This window comes from Spermophilus citellus (assembly GCF_964194105.1).
Source record: "Spermophilus citellus genome assembly, chromosome: 15".
NCBI lineage: Eukaryota > Metazoa > Chordata > Mammalia > Rodentia > Sciuridae > Spermophilus > Spermophilus citellus.
Window position 1 is genome coordinate 92,931,456 of NC_138195.1, and position 20,634 is coordinate 92,952,089.

Below are 20,634 nucleotides of genomic sequence, written 5' to 3' on the forward strand. Positions count from 1 at the left end.
TCCATGTATGCATCTGGATCTTCTATTTGTGCTGTGGGGCTGATGGGAATTCCTCAAAGAAAGTGCTCGAAACACTGTGAAAGCATGAAGGGCATCTCTGCATAATTTACTCTTAGCAAGTAACAAAATCTCCTTCCCTCCATCCCATGAAAGTAAGCGTAGTGTTCCTGCAGTCTGCGCACTTGCACACACGTGTGCACAGGTGCTCTCACGCGTTTGCACATACTCCTGAATGTCCAAATGTCAGGGCCTCTTCTATTGAAGAAGAAAAAAAAAGACTCCTAAAAAAAGTTAGCTTTTAGAAAATACAGCAACTCAGGCAAGTTGGCATGCTGAGCAACCTGCATGGATTTCTGGAGAATTTTGAGAAAGAGTCCTATTTTGAAAGGAAATGAAAACTGCATCTGTTAAAGTAGTGTGATTTTAGTGGTTTCTAATGTTGAAGGTAGAGTTTCTTTACCCATCTTGTACTCTATATTTTTAAGAGAGCTTTGAACAGTTCAGATGTGCATTGGTAGATTTCACCATTATTGTACAAAGGCAGAATCCGTGAAGAACCATTTGCTAGTTCCTAGAACAGAAAAGAGAATTGCAAAACAAAAGGAACCTGCCACTCGGAGCAGGAGCTGAGTCCAGACTCCCCGGTCAGGTAGACAGGGATTCCTGGGCTCAGCGGAGTCCCTGGATGTTGAACAAATCACTGGTCTCTTTATGTCTCCAGTTCAGAGCTCTCACATTGGCATAAAATGGGCTGTACCTGAAGGGCTCTTGTGAAAGTGGAATAAAAGCAGGCCTGTAAATCCTGTATCAGAGTCCTGGGCACCGTGAAGGATGTCTCTGTGGCTATGCCTTGTTGTGAGGTCAGAAACCCAGCCATGATCACCGTCTCTGTGCTGCACCCCGGGCAGCAGGCAGCTCCCAGTGCAGGCCCCACACTGCACATAGCCTGGCTTGGCCATTTTTGGGGGATTGACCCCTGAAGCTCTAGGGAGCACAAGAACAGAGTCTGATTGTTGGAGTCCTTGCCCTTGATCTCTTGACCTCTGTACACCCATAACACCCTCCAAGCACAGAGGATCCCTGGCTGGGATGTCATCGTGCTTGCACCTTGACCCCTCTGCTGCCTTTACAACATGACTGGTAGTTGCTATGTGGAACTACTCCAGTGTGGGCAACAGAGAAGCTATATTTTATTTTCCCAAATGTAAAATCAGTCTTTTCCTTCTTTCCTTCCTTCCTACCTGATTCCTTCTTTTTTTACATGGGAGAGGAAGGTCTCCTCTTGTTTATTTTTTATAAAATTAAAGAGAAGACATTAAAAAAAAAAAACACCAAAAGACCTGTCTTGTTGCTCTCATTGATAGTTCATCAGTGCACATGAAATGTCCCATTTCTTTACACATATGTTTCCCTATATGTGTGTAATATTGTAGCTAGGTTTTTTATTTTTCTTTCTTTCTTTTCTTTTTTCTTATTCTTTTCTTTCTTTCTTTCTTTTTTTTTTTTTTTTTGGTAACACTATATGTTTGACAATATATTAGAGACCCTGTCCTTGATTGCAAGGTAGTGACTGAGAGTGTTGCCTCTCATGGAATAGAGTGACTGTCCTGGACTGATCCATTCCCTACTACAGGCATCTGGATCCTTGGCAGATTGTCACTACTGTGAATAACTGTGCCGTGAGCACATTTAAGCACACAGCTCAAATTCATCTCGAAAGTTTGCCCAGCATACATTCTCAGAAATGCAATTGCTGATTCAAAGTAATTTTGTAACTTTTGACATCATTGCCAAAATGTTTGGAATCAGTGCTATAGGATACACCCCATCTACATTCATTGCTGCTGGCTCCAGATCATGGTCCCAATCTCACTGCCAACCCACTGAAACTACAAATTATAATTTAAACTACTTTTCCTAGGCAGAAAATTTATATCACTTTTTGAATTTTATGTAAATCAAGCCCAAAGAAAGAGTTTATGAAAAGTGCTATTAAAGAATCGGGTTCAATCCTAACACGGGGGGAAGTTAGCTTTGGTTCCTAGCCCTGACTGCATATTACAAACACTGCCAGGAGCTTTCAAAACACTCAGACATCGGTATTTAGCCAGGCACAGTGGTGTGTGCTTACCTTCAAGGGAAGCTAAGGCAGGGGGGTCTCGAGATAGAGGCCAGCCTCGGCAACTTAGCCAGATTCTGTTTCAGAAGAAAAAATAAAAAGGAGTCGGGATGTAGCTCAGTGGTAGAGCCTTGCCTAGCACTCAGGAGGCCCTGAGTTCAATCCCTGGAAATGTAAAAATAAAATAGAAGCCATATATATATATATATATATATATATATATCAGGCAAAGGGGGAAATGTGTTTATATAGATAAATGTCACTAGCCCAGAAAAATAAGGTCAAATGCCTTTAAAACACTACACCATTCATCATTTTTAAAAAGTAGTCTTTGGGTCAAAGTAAAGGCCAAGGGCAGCTGGAATGAAGATGGATGAGGCCTGGCTTCTGTCTGGTTCCCCTTCCTCATTCTTCTTGTCTACTTGCTGTCTCACTGTGGCTTCAGAGTATCTCAGGACAGTCCTGGGAGGGAGTGCTTTCTGTCCCCCAGCTTCCCCCAGGTGTGTGGGCAGGAGCCTTGAGTTCTGCTTCCAGTCTAACCCACTCCCCAGCAGGGGCTTTGAGACCTTCCAGTGTTCTCCCAGAAAACCAAGCTCTCGGAGTCCTACCATGAAGGAGCTTTGTGCCTTGAGTCTCATGGCATGAATGCAAGCAGCTTCTCTGGCACAGAGCAGGTCTGGCTTGGTAGAGGCCAGCCAGGGCACAGCAGGCAGGGCCAGGTCCACAGGAGAGCCTGCTTCAGAATGCACATGGTCAGCCACTCAAGCTGGCCATTAAGCCATTGGTTAATCGGTTTTTAAAATTAAGGCAGGTGAACTAAAGCTTGTAAAAAAAGAAAAAGAATATTTTGTTAGTCAGCTTTTCACCATAACAAATAAGTGAGATAATCAACTTATGAAGAGAAAAGGCTTACTGCGGCTCCCTATGGGAGGTGGTCACTCCGTGGTGATCAGCAGCAGCCATCAGGCAGGAATGAGGTGCACACCTCATGGCCAGGAAGAAAAAGGAGAGTGTGGAGGGCTGGGGTCCCACTGTTCCCCCCACCCCCAGGGACCTCAAGACCTGCGGGCCTCACCTCCTACAGAGTCCCCCACCTCCCGGTAGGGCCAACTGGGAGCAGATTTTAGCCCCACGACCTTCAGGGGATGCTCAGATCCGGACTGTAAGCGAGGCTCTCCTCACCCTGGCACTCCTCCTACCTTTCCCGACTCCTTCCTGCTCTCGCTGCGGCTCACCCCTTGGCCAAGAGGCCCCCACTCCCTGCAGCCATGCCTGTGACTGCAGCCCTCCAGAGCACAGCTGGCCCTGCCTGCCTCTCCACCCAAGAGCTCCTGGGACAGGGACGGTTGGCTGCTGTTTAACTGATCCACCACAAATCCAATTATCTAACACTATTAGTCACATCAACAAGGGCTTAAATTGCCTCCGCGTTCATAGCAGATGTGCAAACCTAATGGAGTGAGGGGAAGACGAGAGGCTTTTGTTTTAAAAACTTTGTGTTTTGAACATATGACATAGCTCATCCTTTTCAAGTTTCTCTGTCCCTGAGGGTGGAGCTCCTAGTTTCCTGCTGTTTGTGAAATGTGTTGTGTCCGGGTTGGGCTGCGCTCCTGCAGTTGGAGGGGAGAGGGGATCTGCTGGATTGGGGGTGGGGGGACACCTGCCATTTTGCTTGAGATTAAACCCCATCCAGCCATGGCTGGTGCACATTGGCTTTTCCACAGTTGTCCAGAATCACTGCCTTTGTGCTCCTCCATGCCTGTGGAGGCCATTGTACCAGAATGTTCTTTCCCTTACATTCCCCCAAGAGTCAAATTCTTTTCTCCATTTTTCTAAGAAAAGCCAGAATTCTTCCTTGAAAATCAGCATGCCATTGCCCTTCTCCTGCCTCTCCAGTGCCACATCTTGGCCAGGCTGCCTTGGTGGCAGGACAAGGTGGCGTGGACTTATCCATTTGGGAGCCATGTCCTCACAGTGACCTGGGACGCTCCCTCCAGGGCTTCAGTGAGTCCCCAAGTCATCTTGACTGTCTCTGCTGGGCAGGTCCTTGCAGATGGGGACTCAGTTCTGCAAAGAACTAAGGGTCCCTAACACTTGTGGCCGTCACCTGTGCAGGACCACATTGTGTGTGGACCTGACACAAAGGGAGAGAGTGTTGTTTCCAGCCAGCCAGGAGGAGACTGGACCAGGCAGGAGCAGGTGAGGTAGGAGGCCCCATTTGTACGAAGCAGCCTGGGAACAGAGATCCCTCCCACCTAAAGGGTTCCTCTCAGGCTGGTGTTCACAGCGGGGGGATCTGTGGTCCCTTGATGGACTAGATACTGCTTAACTTTTTCTGTGACCAGAGTGGCTCTTCTACCCCTCTGCACTGGGCCAATTCGTCCCCATCCCTGCTTGGGAAGGGCATGAGCTCCTACCTTTGGGCGGTCCTCTCCCTCCTGGGTGCTGTGTGTGCAGGAAGGCGAGGACACCTGGGGGCACCTGGGCTGGCTGCTTCCCTAGCGGTGGCCCTCGGGGTGGCCCTCTACAGGGGACTTTGCCAGGCTCCTGCATTATTTTCCCCACAATCCTGCCATCATTTCTCTGCCCTGTCCAGGGAGTGTGTACTCAACAGAAGCCTGTTTCTCATCTTTCCCCTTTTATCTCAGGGTGCTCCTCAGGCCCCAGCTCCCTCGGCCATCCTGACTCTTCTGACCTTCCTGAAGAGTCTCCCATGATCTGGATTTCCCTCCTCTTCTCCTAAGCATTTCCCCCCACTGCGTCTGCCTTCCCATTACTTCTCCAGGACACTTTCTTTGTGACCTGTCACCTTCTCGTTACCCCCACATTTGTGTCATTGTCACCTGCCCCATCCTGCTCCTCTCCCAATCCCCGAATAGCACATCTACCCTTGAACTGAGGACATTGTGAGGTCTGCATTTTTTAGAGGAAGACCCCTCACTTGATAAGGTTTCAGAACGTGCCTGGCTAGCCAGGGGGAAGTGTGGGGTGCTATCCGCCCAGACGAGCCTGGCTTTGGCAGCCAGAGCCGAGCCCTGGCCTGGCCTCACGCTGACCTCCCCTCCGTGTCTCCGAGAACCCTGCCCTCTGAATGGATGATACTTGGCGTCTCAGCCTCACACTGGATTTTACTTCATAAACAAAAGCAGGCTTTAAATTCTCCCCTGACATCCTTTTAAAGAATTCCATTTGTTATGCCTTTGGAAAATACAGAACTAACAGCTGAGAATTGCAGCAAATGACCATATGGGCCACATACCATTAATAAAAGTGGAATGGAAAAGGCGCCACAGCAAAATAATATTTTCAATCATGGAGCTATTTTCTGTCATCTTTGTGAGGCTCAGTAAATTGCTCCACAACTTCCAGAAATTCCCATTTAGTTGTAACAATGTTAGAACATGAGTAATCTTTGTGTCGTCAGTGTTTCTGAGTTCCTGTTTGAATAATCTCTTCCTACTGCCCATGCCAGTAACCTGAAGCAAATAATTGAATAACCCAAGTAAATGCTGGCAGCTTCTGCCACTTGGTGGAAAAGCCAATATATTTTGCACTGTAATATGAATGTGAATAAGTTTGGTAGCATTTTTATTTTGCTTATTCTCCAATTCATTGGGATTTTTATTTGTTAGTTTGTTTATTTGTGCTTTTCATTTCAAAATAATACTTGGTTTTATTGCTTTGGATACTTAAGAAGGAAACGTGGCTCAAGAATTAGGCTTTTATTTGTTAAAGCCAGAAGTAAAGTGGTCTGAGAGAAGGTGCAACATGCAACATGAAGTCAGACGTAAAGGTGCCCTTGATCCAGGAGTGCTGAGTACATTGAATTCTGTCCTTAAAAGCTCTTCACCAAGAAGCCACCCAAGTGCCCGTGACCTTTAAATTAAATAGGACTCACTATGAGGCTCCACTGTGGCTGCTCCCAGCCCGAAAGTCACTCCTAGATCTGTGTCACGTAGGAGTGGGAGCTGCTGTGTCTGTCTCAGGGGTTGCCAGGTGTCATGGCCAGGCTGCCCCCAGTGTGTGGCTCTGGAGTCCGCAGCCTCATGTACCCTTCTCCAGGCATCAAGGTCAGGGAGCTGCCTGCTCTGTCGACCACCCCGGAAGACTTGGGGGTTTCAGAAGGCGGGGTGGAGGGCCAAAGATTAATGAAGTACGTAATTAAGTGGAGAGAGTGGCTGGGCAAGAGGAAGTGTCCGTGTGTGTGTCTGAGCACAGGCATTAAAGGCTGAGGGCAGATTGGGGGATCCGGAACCTTTAGGACAGCAGCGAGGGAGCCCAGAGCCCCTGGGGTTTTCAAGCGCCAGCCTGACTCTGCTGAATCTCCTTCTTGGCATGTTTCCTGCCCAGATACAGTCGAGCATCTTCTCCCTCTCGCCCCTCCTGCAGATATCAAGGGAAATGGTCCAGCTCCATCTGGAGGTGGGGCGGACACAGGGAGCCTGCTTCCATGGCATGCCCCAAATCAGAGGTGCTCAAACACTCCAATCCTACCTGTAGAATCTTCAGAGCATTTTTTCATTGAAAACCAGGAGAAAGCAGAGCTCTTTGAGCAGGGAACAATTGTGTACTAAGGTTCCCACATAAAGAGTCAAATAAAACCTTTTGCTGTCATACAAAGCAGACCACGTGTGTAGACCCGTTTCTCCAGCTCCTGATAGCCTCTGTGCCCTTTGTCCATGAGGTGAATTGTTTGTGCCCAAGCTAGGATAGAACCCCCAATCTCTTATGAAACTGTGCTCCTGGATCCCTGAGACATGCAGGCCTGATTTTATATGTTTATAAATGTATTATAATGACAGTGATAAATCTAACCCCAAACAGAAATTAGGCATTCCAAGCCGAAAGTAACTGGCTTTGGGGTTATCCGCTACTGGGGATGCTTCTCTCACAGTCTCTGGACTAGGAGTCAATAACCCATGGCTTGCCTCGGTAACAGGCGGGACAGCAATGGTTCCTTTCTAGTTAGTTAAAATCAATGCTAATGCCACCGTGAGTGCAGCCCCCAGCCCTGTCAGGTTCAATGCAAAGCACCCTTCCGAAGCCTTACATCCCTATCCTTGTACGTTTCCTCTTCCCGGAGGGCTGCTGGTGCCAGATACTTAGAGGTGCTCTGTTCAATATTTAAAGTTGGACACCCTGTGGGTATTTTTGTAGCAACATTGGTGATTCAGAAAAGAGAGGGGAAACGTAGTGACTTTGCTTGTGACATGAGTGTGGCTCTGCCGCCTTTTGAGCAGCATCGTGAGCCCCTGCTAATTTTATCCTAACCACAGAGAACCCTGCTGCAGCTCACTAGACAGTGTGCATCAAGAATAAGATAAACATGACTTTTATAAAACCAACTCTGCTCCGTCAGCAAATGTACTTTCTCCAATTTATTTGGACACGATCGTTTAATTCTGATTATGACAACAGTTCACAGCACAGTAGCAAATTGATTCTAGTGTGTTCTGTAAAAATTAACAGAGACCCTGGAATTAGAGGCTGGCTGCAGATCTCTGGTGTTGAATCCTTGCTGATAAACAGCACACAGTTGCCAGGTGTTTGTGCAAATTACTTAGTTTAGACTAGAGGTTAGCAAAATTAGAATCAGCTATGTTCTGATGTGCTCATTCATCCACTCTTTTTAGAAAAACATTAAATTCATCAGTCAAAATTTGATAAGCAGCATACTTAAGGAGCTGGAGCTTCCTCGTTGCTTGTTTGTGACAGCAAGGTTTATGTGGAATCAGAGCAAACATGCCATTTTCACAAAGTAGACTCCAAATTCTAATACCTTTGATTGACACGTGATGAGTGATTTTTAAAGGCCTGTGTGTCTCTGCATTAGGAGGAAGCATGCTTTCTGCATTCTGTCTACTTTCCCCATCATAAGCACTCATTAAACATGTATGGAGTAGAATCATATATTTAGATTAAATTTAGTCCTACTTTATGTCTCAGTTATTTGTTTCGAAGCATCGTTTTATATTTGGCCCCACCCAAAAGGTAGGACTGCTTGAAATCCCATCTTCGTAGTTGTTGGCAAGCTAGCTCTTCTATGTCAGATTCCAAAATGAATGACCTCTTACAGAATTCTATGAAGGGCAGAGTAATAGTGGGTCAACTTCAGAAGGTTGTTGTTTTATAGTGAAAGTCATTATCATGAAACTTCAGGTAGGGAAAAAAGGCAAGCCATTCTTTTTCCTCTAAGAGAAGCAGTTCTTTCTATGTTCCTAAGCGCTGTGAACTTCTTAGTCTAAAAAGAATCAAAAGGAGGTGTTTATGAGGGGAGGAGACAAGGAGAAGGTCAGGAGAGAACTGAGGACCCTCACAGAGCTCCCGAGGCTGAGGCATGGCTGAGTCCCGATGCCACGCGGGACTCCTTATTCCTCTCTAGCTCCGTTTTAAGGTCCCGTTTTATCTGCAGCAGGATGACACTGACTTCAGGCCATGTGTCCTGATTGAGGACAGGAAGGTCTGTGCCAGTGTGGAAATCCCTCCTTGGGTCAGGCTTTCTGTTGCCCAGGAGCCACATGTAGCTGCCACTGCAGCAGCAGCAGCACCCCAAGTCCCCAGTGGATAGACAGTGTCTGTCACAGGTGCCCCAGACCAGCTGTGCTCGCCACATGGCTCGCAAGGCCCAGAGATCAGGATGCGTCAGCAATCTGCTGGCCGGCTTTTGTGCTGACATGCTGAGCCCTGCCCAGCTCTATCCAGTCATTTATGGACTCACAGCAAGTTCATTCCATTAGCGTCTCCACCTCATGCACTGTCTGGGCCCTGGGATACGGCCCTGCCCAGAAGAGAAGAAACGCTTGCTCTCATGCAGCTTAAGTTCTTACAGGATCCTAATCATAGTGGGGCCCTTGAGGGTTGTTGATCAAAACCAGGTGATCCATGGTATCTTTCAAAGGACTCCCAGAGACCCTCGAATGACCTGACACTTCCACAGCCCCTCCTTCCTACTAGCTCACCTGGATGGGCAGCCCCAGGGCCCTTTGTGGCATGGTGGTCCCCTGGCTCCCACCAGGGACGAGGTGGGGCAAGCAGACTCCTCCTCTTCAAGGTAGTGATTTCCGGCCCAGGGCAGCCCTTCAAGACAGTTTGAAGATTTGCCACTCCCCGGAATTTAGAGTTTTTGAAAAGCATGGATTTGAGAGTCATTTCTGAGGAACTAGAAATCCATTCAGAAGCTCTGTGGGAACAGGACAGGCCCGGGATCGACCTTCCTGAGAGGTCTCTTCAGGGGCCTTGCCCCTGTTGCTTTTAATATTTTTCAACTGGAGGGAGATATTGCTCTAGGATCTATGGCAGAGTGGCAGGACGCCGTGCCTGGGGTGTTTTCAGGTGGCGGAGAGCTCTTGGCTGGGAAGTTCACTTCCAGAGGCCACCGCACTCTTTCAGAGGTTACTTGTTCGGCAAGTTGAAGCTGGAGACGTGTGTTCACATTACTCCTTGGTTTTGTTCTCTGTGACTCTCTTGCCTTTCTTTCCCCACTTCTTACTTCTGCCATTGGAAGGAAATGAGGGACTTTCTATGGCTGGGGACCATCAGAGACCCCCAGGGCTCAGGGATGGCATCTTTCACACGTGGTCAGCCTTCAGCGGCACCCGTGATGAACCCACCGATTTATGTACTATTTGCACTCAAGTCAAAACGAAGTATCCGTCATGCTGATGATTTCCTCCTCCTCTGTTGAATCATAGTTTGAAAATGAGATCATCACCAAGCTGGATCACGAAGTGGAGGGAGGCCGCGGAGACGAGCAGTACAAAGTGCTGTTTGATAAAATGTAAGTGTTGATGAGCAGTGGGATCTATGTCAGAGCAGAGACGGGGAGGCTGTAATTAGACGACAATGAACTTTGTAGCCCAGAAATAATTAAAATGTGTTAATAATGGGAAACATTTAAAATTGCACCTCCGTTGACTTTTTTTTCCTGGGCGTAATCAGCGAGATGTGCCTGGTTATTTTCTAGCCTCCTGGAGCACTGCAGGAAGCACAAGTATCTCGCCAAGACCGGGGAGACCTTCGTGAGGCTGGTGGTGCGTCTGATGGAAAGGCTGCTGGACTACAGGACCATCATGCATGACGAGAACAAGGAGAACCGCATGAGCTGCACCGTCAATGTGCTGGTGAGTGGGAAGCTAATCAGGCCCTCCATCTCTACAGCATGTCCAGAGCCCCACCTCGGCCTTCCGGGGCCCACCTGACCGTGGGCATGGGGCTCTCCACAGCAGAACACGGCTTCCTTTGCCCGTCTCCTCATCTGCTGCTGCCAGGACTGAGTAATGACCTGATTGCAGATGCACTCTGAACGTGTGCAGAAACAGCTCCCCTGCAGATGTCCCCCTGCTGTGGTCGAAGGTGGCCAGCCATCTCATTATGTAACCATGGTAGCACCTCGTGGGTCACAGATCTTAAGTCTCTGCTGCTAGGAGTTTAGAAGGTATCCTCTGGTGAGCGGGGTGCATGGTGGTCTCAGGAAATGCATGCACATCCTGATCCTCAGAACCCACGAATGTGCCCTTATCTGGAAAAGAGTCCTTGCAGATGTAACTAAGAATCTCGAGATGAGATAATCCTGGATTACCTGGGGACAGGAGAAGAGGGCTAAGTCCAATGACAAATGGTCTCAGAAGATGCAGAAGAGAAGACCTGGAACAGGAAGGCCACATGAAGGAGGAGGAGGCAGAGGTCGGAGTGAGGGAGCCACAGCTGCAGAATGCTTGGGGCCACCAGAAGCTGTAAGGCACAGGGAGGACCCTCCCCAGAGCCAACAGGAGGGGCACAGCCCTGCCAATGCCTTGACTATGGACTCCTGGCCTCTAGAACTGTGAGAGGATGCACATCTGTTCTTGGAGGCCATGAAGTTTGGGGTCATTTTTTTCCAGCAGCTGCAGGAGGTCGGTGCAGGGCAGCATTGATGGCAGGTGGCTAGGTGAACTTGGAGACGTCCATGCACTGCTGCTCTGGTGTGGCCGGGTCTGTGGACATGCCCTTCCTGAGGTACGCCCAGGAAATCCAGTGGAGCTGATGAGCTTGATGACACCAGAGCTCAAGTCCAGGGAGTGGCTGGCAAGCCTCACAACTCTGAGCAGCCACACGGCTCTCACACCCAGAGCTCCTGCTTCCTCCTGGGCTCCAGATCCCTGCCTTCAGTTCCCAGCCATCAGCCTCTGAATTTCAGAGCCCTCACCTACCTGCCGTTGGCCAACAAACAGATGCTTCCCCTAACTTCCACAGCTGTTATTTGCAGGTGCTTGGAGCTCACAAAATGGACTTTCCTGCCAGGAGGAATGGGACAAGTCACTCATTCCTAAAAAGCTACTCGAGGTGTTTGAATTCAAAAGATTAAAAAAAAGGAGAATTTTCACTTTCTATACACTTTGTGTCAATATTAAATCTGTGTCTTTCCATTAAGAACTCTGCAGCTAAAGCTCATGAGCAGTCCTAGCCCCTTCATCCCGTGGTCAGATAATCTGTTTAGGCTAATATTAAACATTTTGGGTAGCAAGTTTTGTTTTCCTTTAGAAGCCAAACACTGGGTCTTCTGGTGTGCCGTCCAGCACTTGAAGAGCATGGGAATGTCACTGCCTTCCCCTAGAAAAAAGTCAAACTGAAGCATCAGCAGCTCCTCTTAGGTCATCTTCTCAGGCAAGCGGCTGCCTCCACCACCACAGAGACAGGAGGCTACAGAGAAGCACAGCTTACTGCAGCAGAATCCCGGGACAGAAATCAGCCTGGGAGCCAGAACTAGATGCCTCTTGCTCTTACCCAGTGCATCATTATTGCCTTCAGTGTGAATCAAGCACTGAAAACAAGCACAGGCTGAAGACTCAGCAGCCGTTAGAACCCAACTCAGATGGGACAGAGGTTTTGGAATTATCCATCCAGGCATTTGAAACAACCACAAATTATATGCTAAGAGCTCTCTTGACAAAGGGGCTACTGTGCAAGAACAGATGGGTAATAGATGCAGAAACCGCCCCCACAAATGAGAAATTCAAAACACTCTAACACAATGAAAAATTCCTTGGATAGTCTCATCATTCAACTGCTCATGACAGAGGGGAAAACTAGCAAGCCCCCAAACCTAAATATGTTTGCTCATGCTAAGAAGAGTCTTGGTCAACCAGAGAGTCACTGGCTCTGGGGTGTGTCCTGAGATCTGTCCCATGGCTCTGTTTGTCTTTGCATTTACCTATAAACTGACCAAGTAGCACAGCAACTCGCTCTGCTCAGGTAGGCTGGCCTGTATCCTAGGCAGAGGAAGTCACCTGACTCTGCCTTCCGTGTCTTTACATTCTTGCCTCTTCCCCCAAGTAAGTGACTTTCATAGTGCCAATGTGGTTGATGGAAACAGAAACCAGTGTGTTGCTAGGGGAAGAAACGAAGGTCTTTTCAGAATCCCCCCCCTCCCCCCCCCTGCTATGGACATAAAGTTATAGTGCTCCATCTGATCCTTAAGGTACCTCAGGGGCCTGGAGTGTCTGTCTATAAGGAAAAATTATTGGTAGGTTTATTAGGTTTCCAATTTTGATGATTAAGACTTGTATTTGTTTTAAACAAGATCTCTTGTGCTCACCAGAACATGGCACTGGGTGGAGAAGACATGATGTGCCCTGAACGTGTCACCAGAATTCGCCCTGGAAACACTCTTGTGATGACACCTGCCGTTTAGTTTCCGATGTTGACATGTGTTCCTCCTTGATTTAGAGTCTAATTCAGTGCCCACCTCCTGTTGCTGGGGTCAGCACTCGCTCTGCTTAACCGGGAAACACCAGTACAGCCGAGACGATCTCACACTACTAACCCCTCAACGAGTGACATCCTGAGTCACTTCATGAGGAGCACAGAGTTCTATCTTGAGCTATCCCCTGGGGAAGGTAGAGTGGATCCCAACCTGTTTTAATGTTTTGATATGAAAAAATAAGTCCGTGGGATAAATAGAAACAAGATGCTAGAGTTTTACAGAGACGTCTCCTACCTCTAAATTTTATATACATACATGAATCTCCTGGTCCATTTTCACCTTTACTTGTAGAAATAAGAATAGTATGGAGATAAATATGTATATCTATCTCTAAATGAATATAGCTATGTTAATGTATATTAGAGGTACATAAATATACTCAATTAGTCACTAAGCAGAAATTCTAAAGTTAAAAAACCAAGTGGAAAATCAAGTTAAAAATCAAGTTAGCAGGTACAGGGGTGCAGTAGCACAGCAGAAATAGCTTCTAATGTTCCATAGTATACAGGAACTACGTTGGCAATAATTAATTGAATATTTCAAAATGGAAAGTAATTTGAATTTTCCTAGCACAAAGAAATAAATGATAAAGTTCTGAGGGAAAGATGTTTCATTTACCCCGATCCTGTCATTCCGTGCTATGTGTATTGAAATGTCACCCTGTACCCCAAATGCGTACAGTCACTATGTGTCCATTAAAAATAAAAGTACGTTTATAAATAAGTTAGCAAATAAAATAGAGAACATAAAATGTGTCAGTGCCCTTTAAGTCCACTGCCAAATTTCCATTTTAGGACCAGTTCTGTGATTTTTTTTAAGACCAGGTTTATGGAATATGCTAAGTCATAAGGCTCATTAATACCCGGCTCTTCCCTGCTCTTAGAAAATCAAAAAGGAAAATGAAAAAACAAGGGTCATGAGCAGTCACTTTGCCCAGTGCTCTAAGTCCCCGGAACGTCCCCTGCAAGCTTCTCCGGGTGTGTGTTGGGTCCTGGTTCCCACCTCACTGACTCTGTAAGCAGCATTCCTTGTCGCCTCCACTCGGGGTGTCCCTACTCATTGGTGGCTAACTCAGCGTGTGGCCCCTTGCTCTTCTGCAGTCGTCAGCACGCCCACCTTGCAGGCTGAGAGAGTCGCCTCATGACAGAGGCCCATTTCTGTTTCCATGACCCCTTCCAAGGCAATGCATGTCGTACTGGGACCAGAGTCTTGACAACTTCGCATCTGCTGGAGCAATGCAGGAACCAAAACTGAAACAGTGCACGTATCTGAGGCCTGGATGTCAAGGCCAAGCAGTCAGGGATGGGATGGGGACACTCTAGTGCCATTGCAGCGGGGCTTTGAGGCCCGGCTGCTGGGAGAGTGAGAGGCGCTGCTGCAGAGCCCAGGGGACACCAGAGCAGCGAGAACTGGACATAAAAGACACAGAGGTTTCCATAGGAATTGGGATTGGAGATGGGGGCTCTGCTCTGGAAGAGGACACATGTCAATACTGACGGAAAATAGAAGACGTTCTGTGTCTCTGAGAGAAAGGAAGGCCACGATATCTCTGCTATGCAGTTGTGAAGGACAGGGACCCACCCTAGGACTGGGTGTAAACACGACTGTGAAATCGGCCTGTGAACACCAGTGAGCTCGGCCCTTCCTCCGCCTCCATGCAGATGCCTTGGTTACGTCGCCGACACTCCAAGCTCTCAACTGGGAACATCCTCATTACCCAGCCACACCCAGGTCCCGCAGCACGTTAGACTGTCAGACACAGCACAGTGTGGAAGTCTCCGTCCCTGTTTCTAAACATGCCCCACTAGCTTTCTCTACTTACGGATCATCTCAGAGAGGTAAATCTTGGAAGCAATACTGTCTTTGGCTGATGCAATTAAAGCTCCTCTGCCATCTGATTGGGTCCTTGTAGGTCTTCATATCCTGATGTTCACCTGTTCACCTCGGGCACCGATTCTAGAGTGCTAATGTCATTTTCAGGTGTTGAGTCTCACATGCCTTGTTGGATGACTTCTGTGCTTGTCTGAGGCCCCAGGTATGATTAGGATTTTAAAGTGTTTGTAGAGAGAGTCACATGAAGAAAGGTAATTTTTATAGAAACGTTTCTGCTCAGCCAGAAGGTCCTTGGCAGTAATTCACACAAGTAGCCCATCAGTTGCAATCTGCTGACCTCTTTGTGCACGAGGGGCCTTTAAGATGCCACTGGTTTTCTCGTGTGCATTGGAAGTATTGAGTGCTGTCCAATGCACACTCCTGGGAAGAGGGGAGGTTCTATGTGGACCCTGCTCAGTTCAGTAACAATGGCCCCATGTGGCTATTGAGCAGTCCAAATGTGGCAGGTGCCTGGGAAGGTGAATTGTTAACTTCATATAATGTTTCTTCACCTGTAAACGGCCTCGGCCAGTGGCCACTGTATTGGACACCGAGAGTTAGAATATCGCAAAGGCTTCTCTAGCTCCTGCTGCACTGGGGCCCCTCCTGCTCAAAACCATGTGGGTGCTGCTTCTTTGCCTATCCCAAATCCAGGTTGTTTGAATGAGATTGCAGCAGTTAAGAGATCCTGTCTGTGGCTAGCACCTTGTTTTAACTGACGACAGGTGACTTTCACATGACCAACAGAAGTAGACTGAGTCATCAGGTTTCCAAGTGCAGGAAGCCAGGTCATGAGGAAAGCAAAGCACGTGAGTGACAGCGGGAGGTGGTAACTTGTGTGAATCTACAGCTCTCTCCAAAGAGCTGGGTCCCTGAGCCCAGGTTTGACACAAGTTGAAGAAACTTGAATTTTTAATGTGGCATGACACCCTTCATGGAACAGGTTTTTTAAAACAATATGTGGCTTAATTTTTCAGAATTTCTACAAAGAAATTGAAAGAGAAGAAATGTATCTAAGGTAGGTCTTCACCCTGCTCACTGTAATTGCTGTTTGGCAAATCCATGTTAAGAACCGCTTATAACCTCAGCAGTTAATTCATAGGAAATTACGATTCCCCTGACATTGAGTTTGGGGGTCCCCAGGTCTGTTCTCAGCCTGTATAGCTGATCCCCAACAATAGAGGATTTGGAGGTCACATTTAGCCAACTCAGAGGCAAAACTATAAATGATTATTTTATGGCTTCTATACCCCTGTGACCAACTCATATGGCCCTTTGAGGGGAAAAAATTGACTGATTTTAATGTTTCACAGTAGCTCATCTGATTAAGTGAGAAGTCCAGTTATAAATTTACCAGAAATAGACAGTATTATGAATTTTCAGTCTCCTCTCACTTAACTCACTCCAAATCCCCATGTTTCTAGATTTTGCTCCCTCACCTGGTTTCCCATCCAGGATAAGACAGGACTGGGATAGCTCCACCACAGTTCACTTGCCTCCATGAACCAGGCCCCGGTCAGACCCTCAGTGACACAGGGGAAAACATGCCTAGTGATAGTGACGCACCACGATTAGGTCTGTCTCTCTCCTGGTCACCGTCAGGGTCCAGTGTCAATTAATTATCAAGGTCAACACTTGGAAAAACAGGCTAAGCATAAACTCTACATGGCATTAGTGTTTGAGGATATATTTATTACGGTGAGTGTGTGTTTTCTTCCTTCTCCTTCAAAAACAGCATCTGACTATTATAGTATACTTGGGAAAACAATCAGCTTCCTTCATCCAAAATGTATCTTGCTTTATATTAAAAAGCAACCTTTATTTCTTTATAGCAGAGAAGCTCTTTCGATCATATTCACTGTGATTGGGGGAGCTCTTTATTCTTATGGATTTGGATTCCTATGGATTTTTTGTGCATTTGAATTCAATAGACTCGTAGGAAATGACAATCAAGATTGTGTAATCTCATTTCAAATGACTGAGGGAAAATCTGGAAAAGATTAAAAAGAATAAAACAGCTTGAAGTGAAATCCTACCTTTTTCATCTTCATTTTTTATATTGAAAAAACTTAAAATTTAAAATACATGTATCCATATGTACATGTGTGTTCATATCTATCTACCTATCTATCCAAGAATGTATTTACTCTTATTGGGGTTTTTAGTGCTTTTTTTCATTGAAAGTTTTTGAGGCATTATGAATCATGAACATTATAAAAAGACAGTGCAGATAGGAGTTACTGTTGAATGTTGAATTTAGCTCCTGCAATCCTCCACACAAATTATTCCGTGTCCTTTTAAGCACGCACCTCTCTTTCGTCATCTCAGGTACTTGTACAAGCTCTGTGACCTGCACAAAGAGTGTGATAACTACACTGAAGCGGCTTACACCTTGCTGCTCCATGCAAAGCTACTTAAGGTAATAAAAATCATCAGGCACTTTTATGATTCTGTTGTTATAGAGTCAAAGATTATTCTAAATATTATTTTGCTGTTACAGATTTTAGGATATTCATGTTATGGATATTTAGTAACTGCAACAACATGAACAAAAATGTTGAGGAAGTGCTTTCATTCTGGACTCGGCCCTGCTGAATGCAGACTTAGCAAGATGCCAGGCAATCCAAGCTCCCACCATCAGGCTCTGAGGTGGTAGCAATTTAGAGATTCTGAAATTCCTCTTTCCTGGCAACAGGACTCAGTAGTGATGGAGAACAACATCAATAAGAAGGACCATCCATAGTGGAGCAATGAGACACGCCCCTAATTATCCTGGCAAAGAGCGTAGGGACCAGATCCTGCCATTTCTGCTGAGCAGTTCATGCTGAGACCTCCTTTCAGTGTCCTCTGCCTTATTCTGTAGTGTTGCTCGGAAGTGCAGGTCTGGCATGACCACCTCTGGTTCTCAGTGGTTCTTTTATTACACGGGTAGCTTTAGACAGGGTTTCTTGTTGCAGTTACATGTTTGTGACCCCCATGCCCAATTCCAGCAGTGAAGAGTACAGAGAGGACCCTCAGTGAGTAACCAGAATAGGTGGGTGGACAGAGGCACAGGTGGATGGATGATGGATAGAGAGGGGTGGGGACAGGTGGTTATGGAAATTGCCGTACAGCCTCTCGGTTTATGATTTAGAATTTCAGCAGGTCATTAGGTTTTTCTACTCATGATATCCTTATAACTATTAGGAAATACTGAACCAGGTAGAGAACAATTAGAATTTGGTGAGTGATCCCACAGAGGTTGCTTCCTCAGGGAATCTCACTCCCAGATCTAGGCCCGTCTTCCAGACATCTGAAGTGGAATAGCACAGGACCAAAGAAAGTGTGATTAAATGGGCAGGAAGTGATGCCTGTTGGGCAGGGGGAGGTCAGGACTGAGCTAGGGAGGAAGACTCCTTCAGCTTGGGTGCCCCAAGTTAAATGGTGAATGTCACATTATCTCTCTCCTTAAAGTTCCCCATAGCGTCTGTGACATGAGCAACCGGGCTTGAGTGTGGACATTACTTCTGTCTCGAAGCAGAAGGGCTCAGCCCTCATCCTGGGCGCCACTTGGTAGTGCTCTGAGACTAGCTGCCAGAGGACCCGTTTGGCCTCCTGACCATCAAAGCTCCCCAACCGCAATCCTTTATAAAGACAGGGGTTTCAGGGAGTGCATCTGACCACAGCCACCCCCCTGTGAATTCCAGTAGTCTTTGTTTACCAGAAATCCAAATTTCAATAACAAGGTGTTTAGCAAATGTCAGAGTCTTTTTTATATATATACCAGGGAAATTAAAATGGGATTGACAACTACTTTCTCACTCTTTCTCTCACATAGAACATAAACTTTTATATGCATATGTGAATGTAAAACATATATGTGTGTAAACACAACATTTGGTTGATCACTGGATTTATCGGGTACAGCTGGGTCTACCACAGATCGCATGATGGCTTATCTCACAGCCCAAATCAAGAGGCCCAATCGCATGCTCTTTTCCACTGGGTTTTGGGTTTTGTAGTTAAATGGTGAATGTCACATTATCTCTCTCCATATCTCTTACACCATTACATTTTGCAAATTTTCCTGAATTTATTTGGATATTGCTGTAAATGTGGATTCATAGTGGTTAATCAACTTGCTAAACAACATAATTTGTATTGCTATGAAAATTCTTGAACATGACAAATATGTTCTTGTTTGCTGACTAAAATCCTTAAATAGAAGCTTCTTTTTTGTCTAAGGATATTTTTGGCCAGAAACAAGAGCAATGAAGACATTTGTTTATAGCTTAGCAATCAAGTTCTTTTATCACCATTTTAAGTGGAAGGTACAGAGAATTTTTGTTTCCCTGTTCAAATATGTTGCATTTTTACAAACTGGTTTTAAAATCCAAAGAAGTCTGAACCTTCTTACTCTTTTTTATTGCAGTTACATTTCAGAACCATCTAAAGTTTTATTTTTATCCCCCACCCCCTAACAAAAGTAGCCACAGCCCTGGCTAAGTTGTACCAGCCACCTGCAAAGGCAGCAGCTTTGCGCCTTCCCCTGGTGGCAGGTCTGCAAGTCGGGTTGTCTGGCTCTGCCCCACAGGCCTAGGGTGGGGAGGCCGGCATGTCCTCCCAGCCTCCTGTCCTTGGAGCCCTGAGGGCCAGCTCAAGCTGTCCAGGGCCTTGGCTGCAGAAAGGTGGCTGGGCAGGTACTGCGAGAGCAAGCCTCTAGGTGGCCTTGCCGTGCTCCTGGGGCCTGCCAGGCAGGCCAGCCTCAGTCCCTCCGGCCCTTGCACTAGGCCACAGTTGTTCCCAGCTCTCCACTCCCCGTACAGCTCCCCTCATTTTTCATCAGCCGTGTGGCCCCTGACACACGCCACACAGCTGATGCCCTTGTTCAGATGTGGCCTCCCCAGCACCGAGTCCATCTGGACATCCTGCCATGGCCCTTCCATTTGGACTCTCCTGTGTCCAGGCAGCTGGTTGTCATTGCCTTATGTCCTTATGCTGTCACCCCTAATCACACTGGCTCTGGGTGGCGGGGAGCCTGGAGGTCAGGCTCCTTCTCACTCATCTTTGATCTAGAGCCTGGCACATAGTAGGTCCTGGCCAAACATTTGCCGACAGTCATGGAGCCCTCTACCTAATGCTATTGATGTGTTGAGCCAAAGTTCCGGAGCTTACGTGCCTCACCTGTCAGATAGCCACACCTTCTCTCTGATGCATCCTCAGTTCACAGGATAATTGGCCAGTCTGTGCCAGGCCCTGGCCTGTGGTTAAATCTGCAAAGAGCTGCCTATTTTTAGGGCATCATCTGTATTAATTGATGGACTGTTGGATCTCTATCCTGACAACCTATGATCCACATACCTTCTTTGTGTTGAGCAAAAAGGCCCACATGACAGAGAGCTTTGCCGGTTGCCAACTTGAGACGGCCTCTGTCACCTGGCTCTTAATGAACCCCGCGCTTCAGGGGTCTGTCAACAAGCTGATGGCTCTGCTTTCCAGAAATCTGGGGTTCTCTTCTCTATGAATCTGACTACAACTCTGCCTCCCTCATCTTTCTGGGCCCCTGGACGGGCTTTGCTCTGCCATCCCAGGCCTTGGCAGCCTGATGACAGAGCCAGCCATACCTGCCTAGAATTGGGGCACACAGACACGCGCCTGACACGGAGCTCCCACCCGTCGTGGCCCCCGAGGTGACAGTGCTGTCCTAGACACACCCCGCCCAGCACTGCTAATGCTCTGCTTTTGCCCCAGTGGTCGGAGGACGTGTGCGTGGCCCACCTGACACAGCGGGACGGCTACCAGGCCACCACGCAGGGACAGCTGAAGGAGCAGCTCTACCAGGAAATCATCCACTACTTCGACAAAGGCAAGGTAAAATGATCATTTTCTTGTTTTCCTTTTATATGAACCTCCCCACGGCTCT

General features: G+C 47.1%; 1 protein-coding gene across 4 annotated transcripts in view; it reads left to right on the forward strand.

The window, feature by feature from the left end:
- DOCK1 (dedicator of cytokinesis 1) overlaps window positions 1–20,634 on the forward strand; it is a 458,484-nt gene that overhangs the window by 387,852 nt on the left and 49,998 nt on the right. For all 4 annotated transcript variants that reach the window (XM_081267092.1, XM_081267094.1, XM_081267093.1 and 1 more), the window contains exons 34-38: window positions 9,811–9,896; window positions 10,083–10,239; window positions 15,710–15,750; window positions 17,061–17,151; window positions 20,463–20,582. In XM_081267092.1, the coding sequence (XP_081123218.1) occupies window positions 9,811–9,896; window positions 10,083–10,239; window positions 15,710–15,750; window positions 17,061–17,151; window positions 20,463–20,582 (495 nt within the window). The remainder of the gene's footprint in view (window positions 1–9,810; window positions 9,897–10,082; window positions 10,240–15,709; window positions 15,751–17,060; window positions 17,152–20,462; window positions 20,583–20,634) is intronic.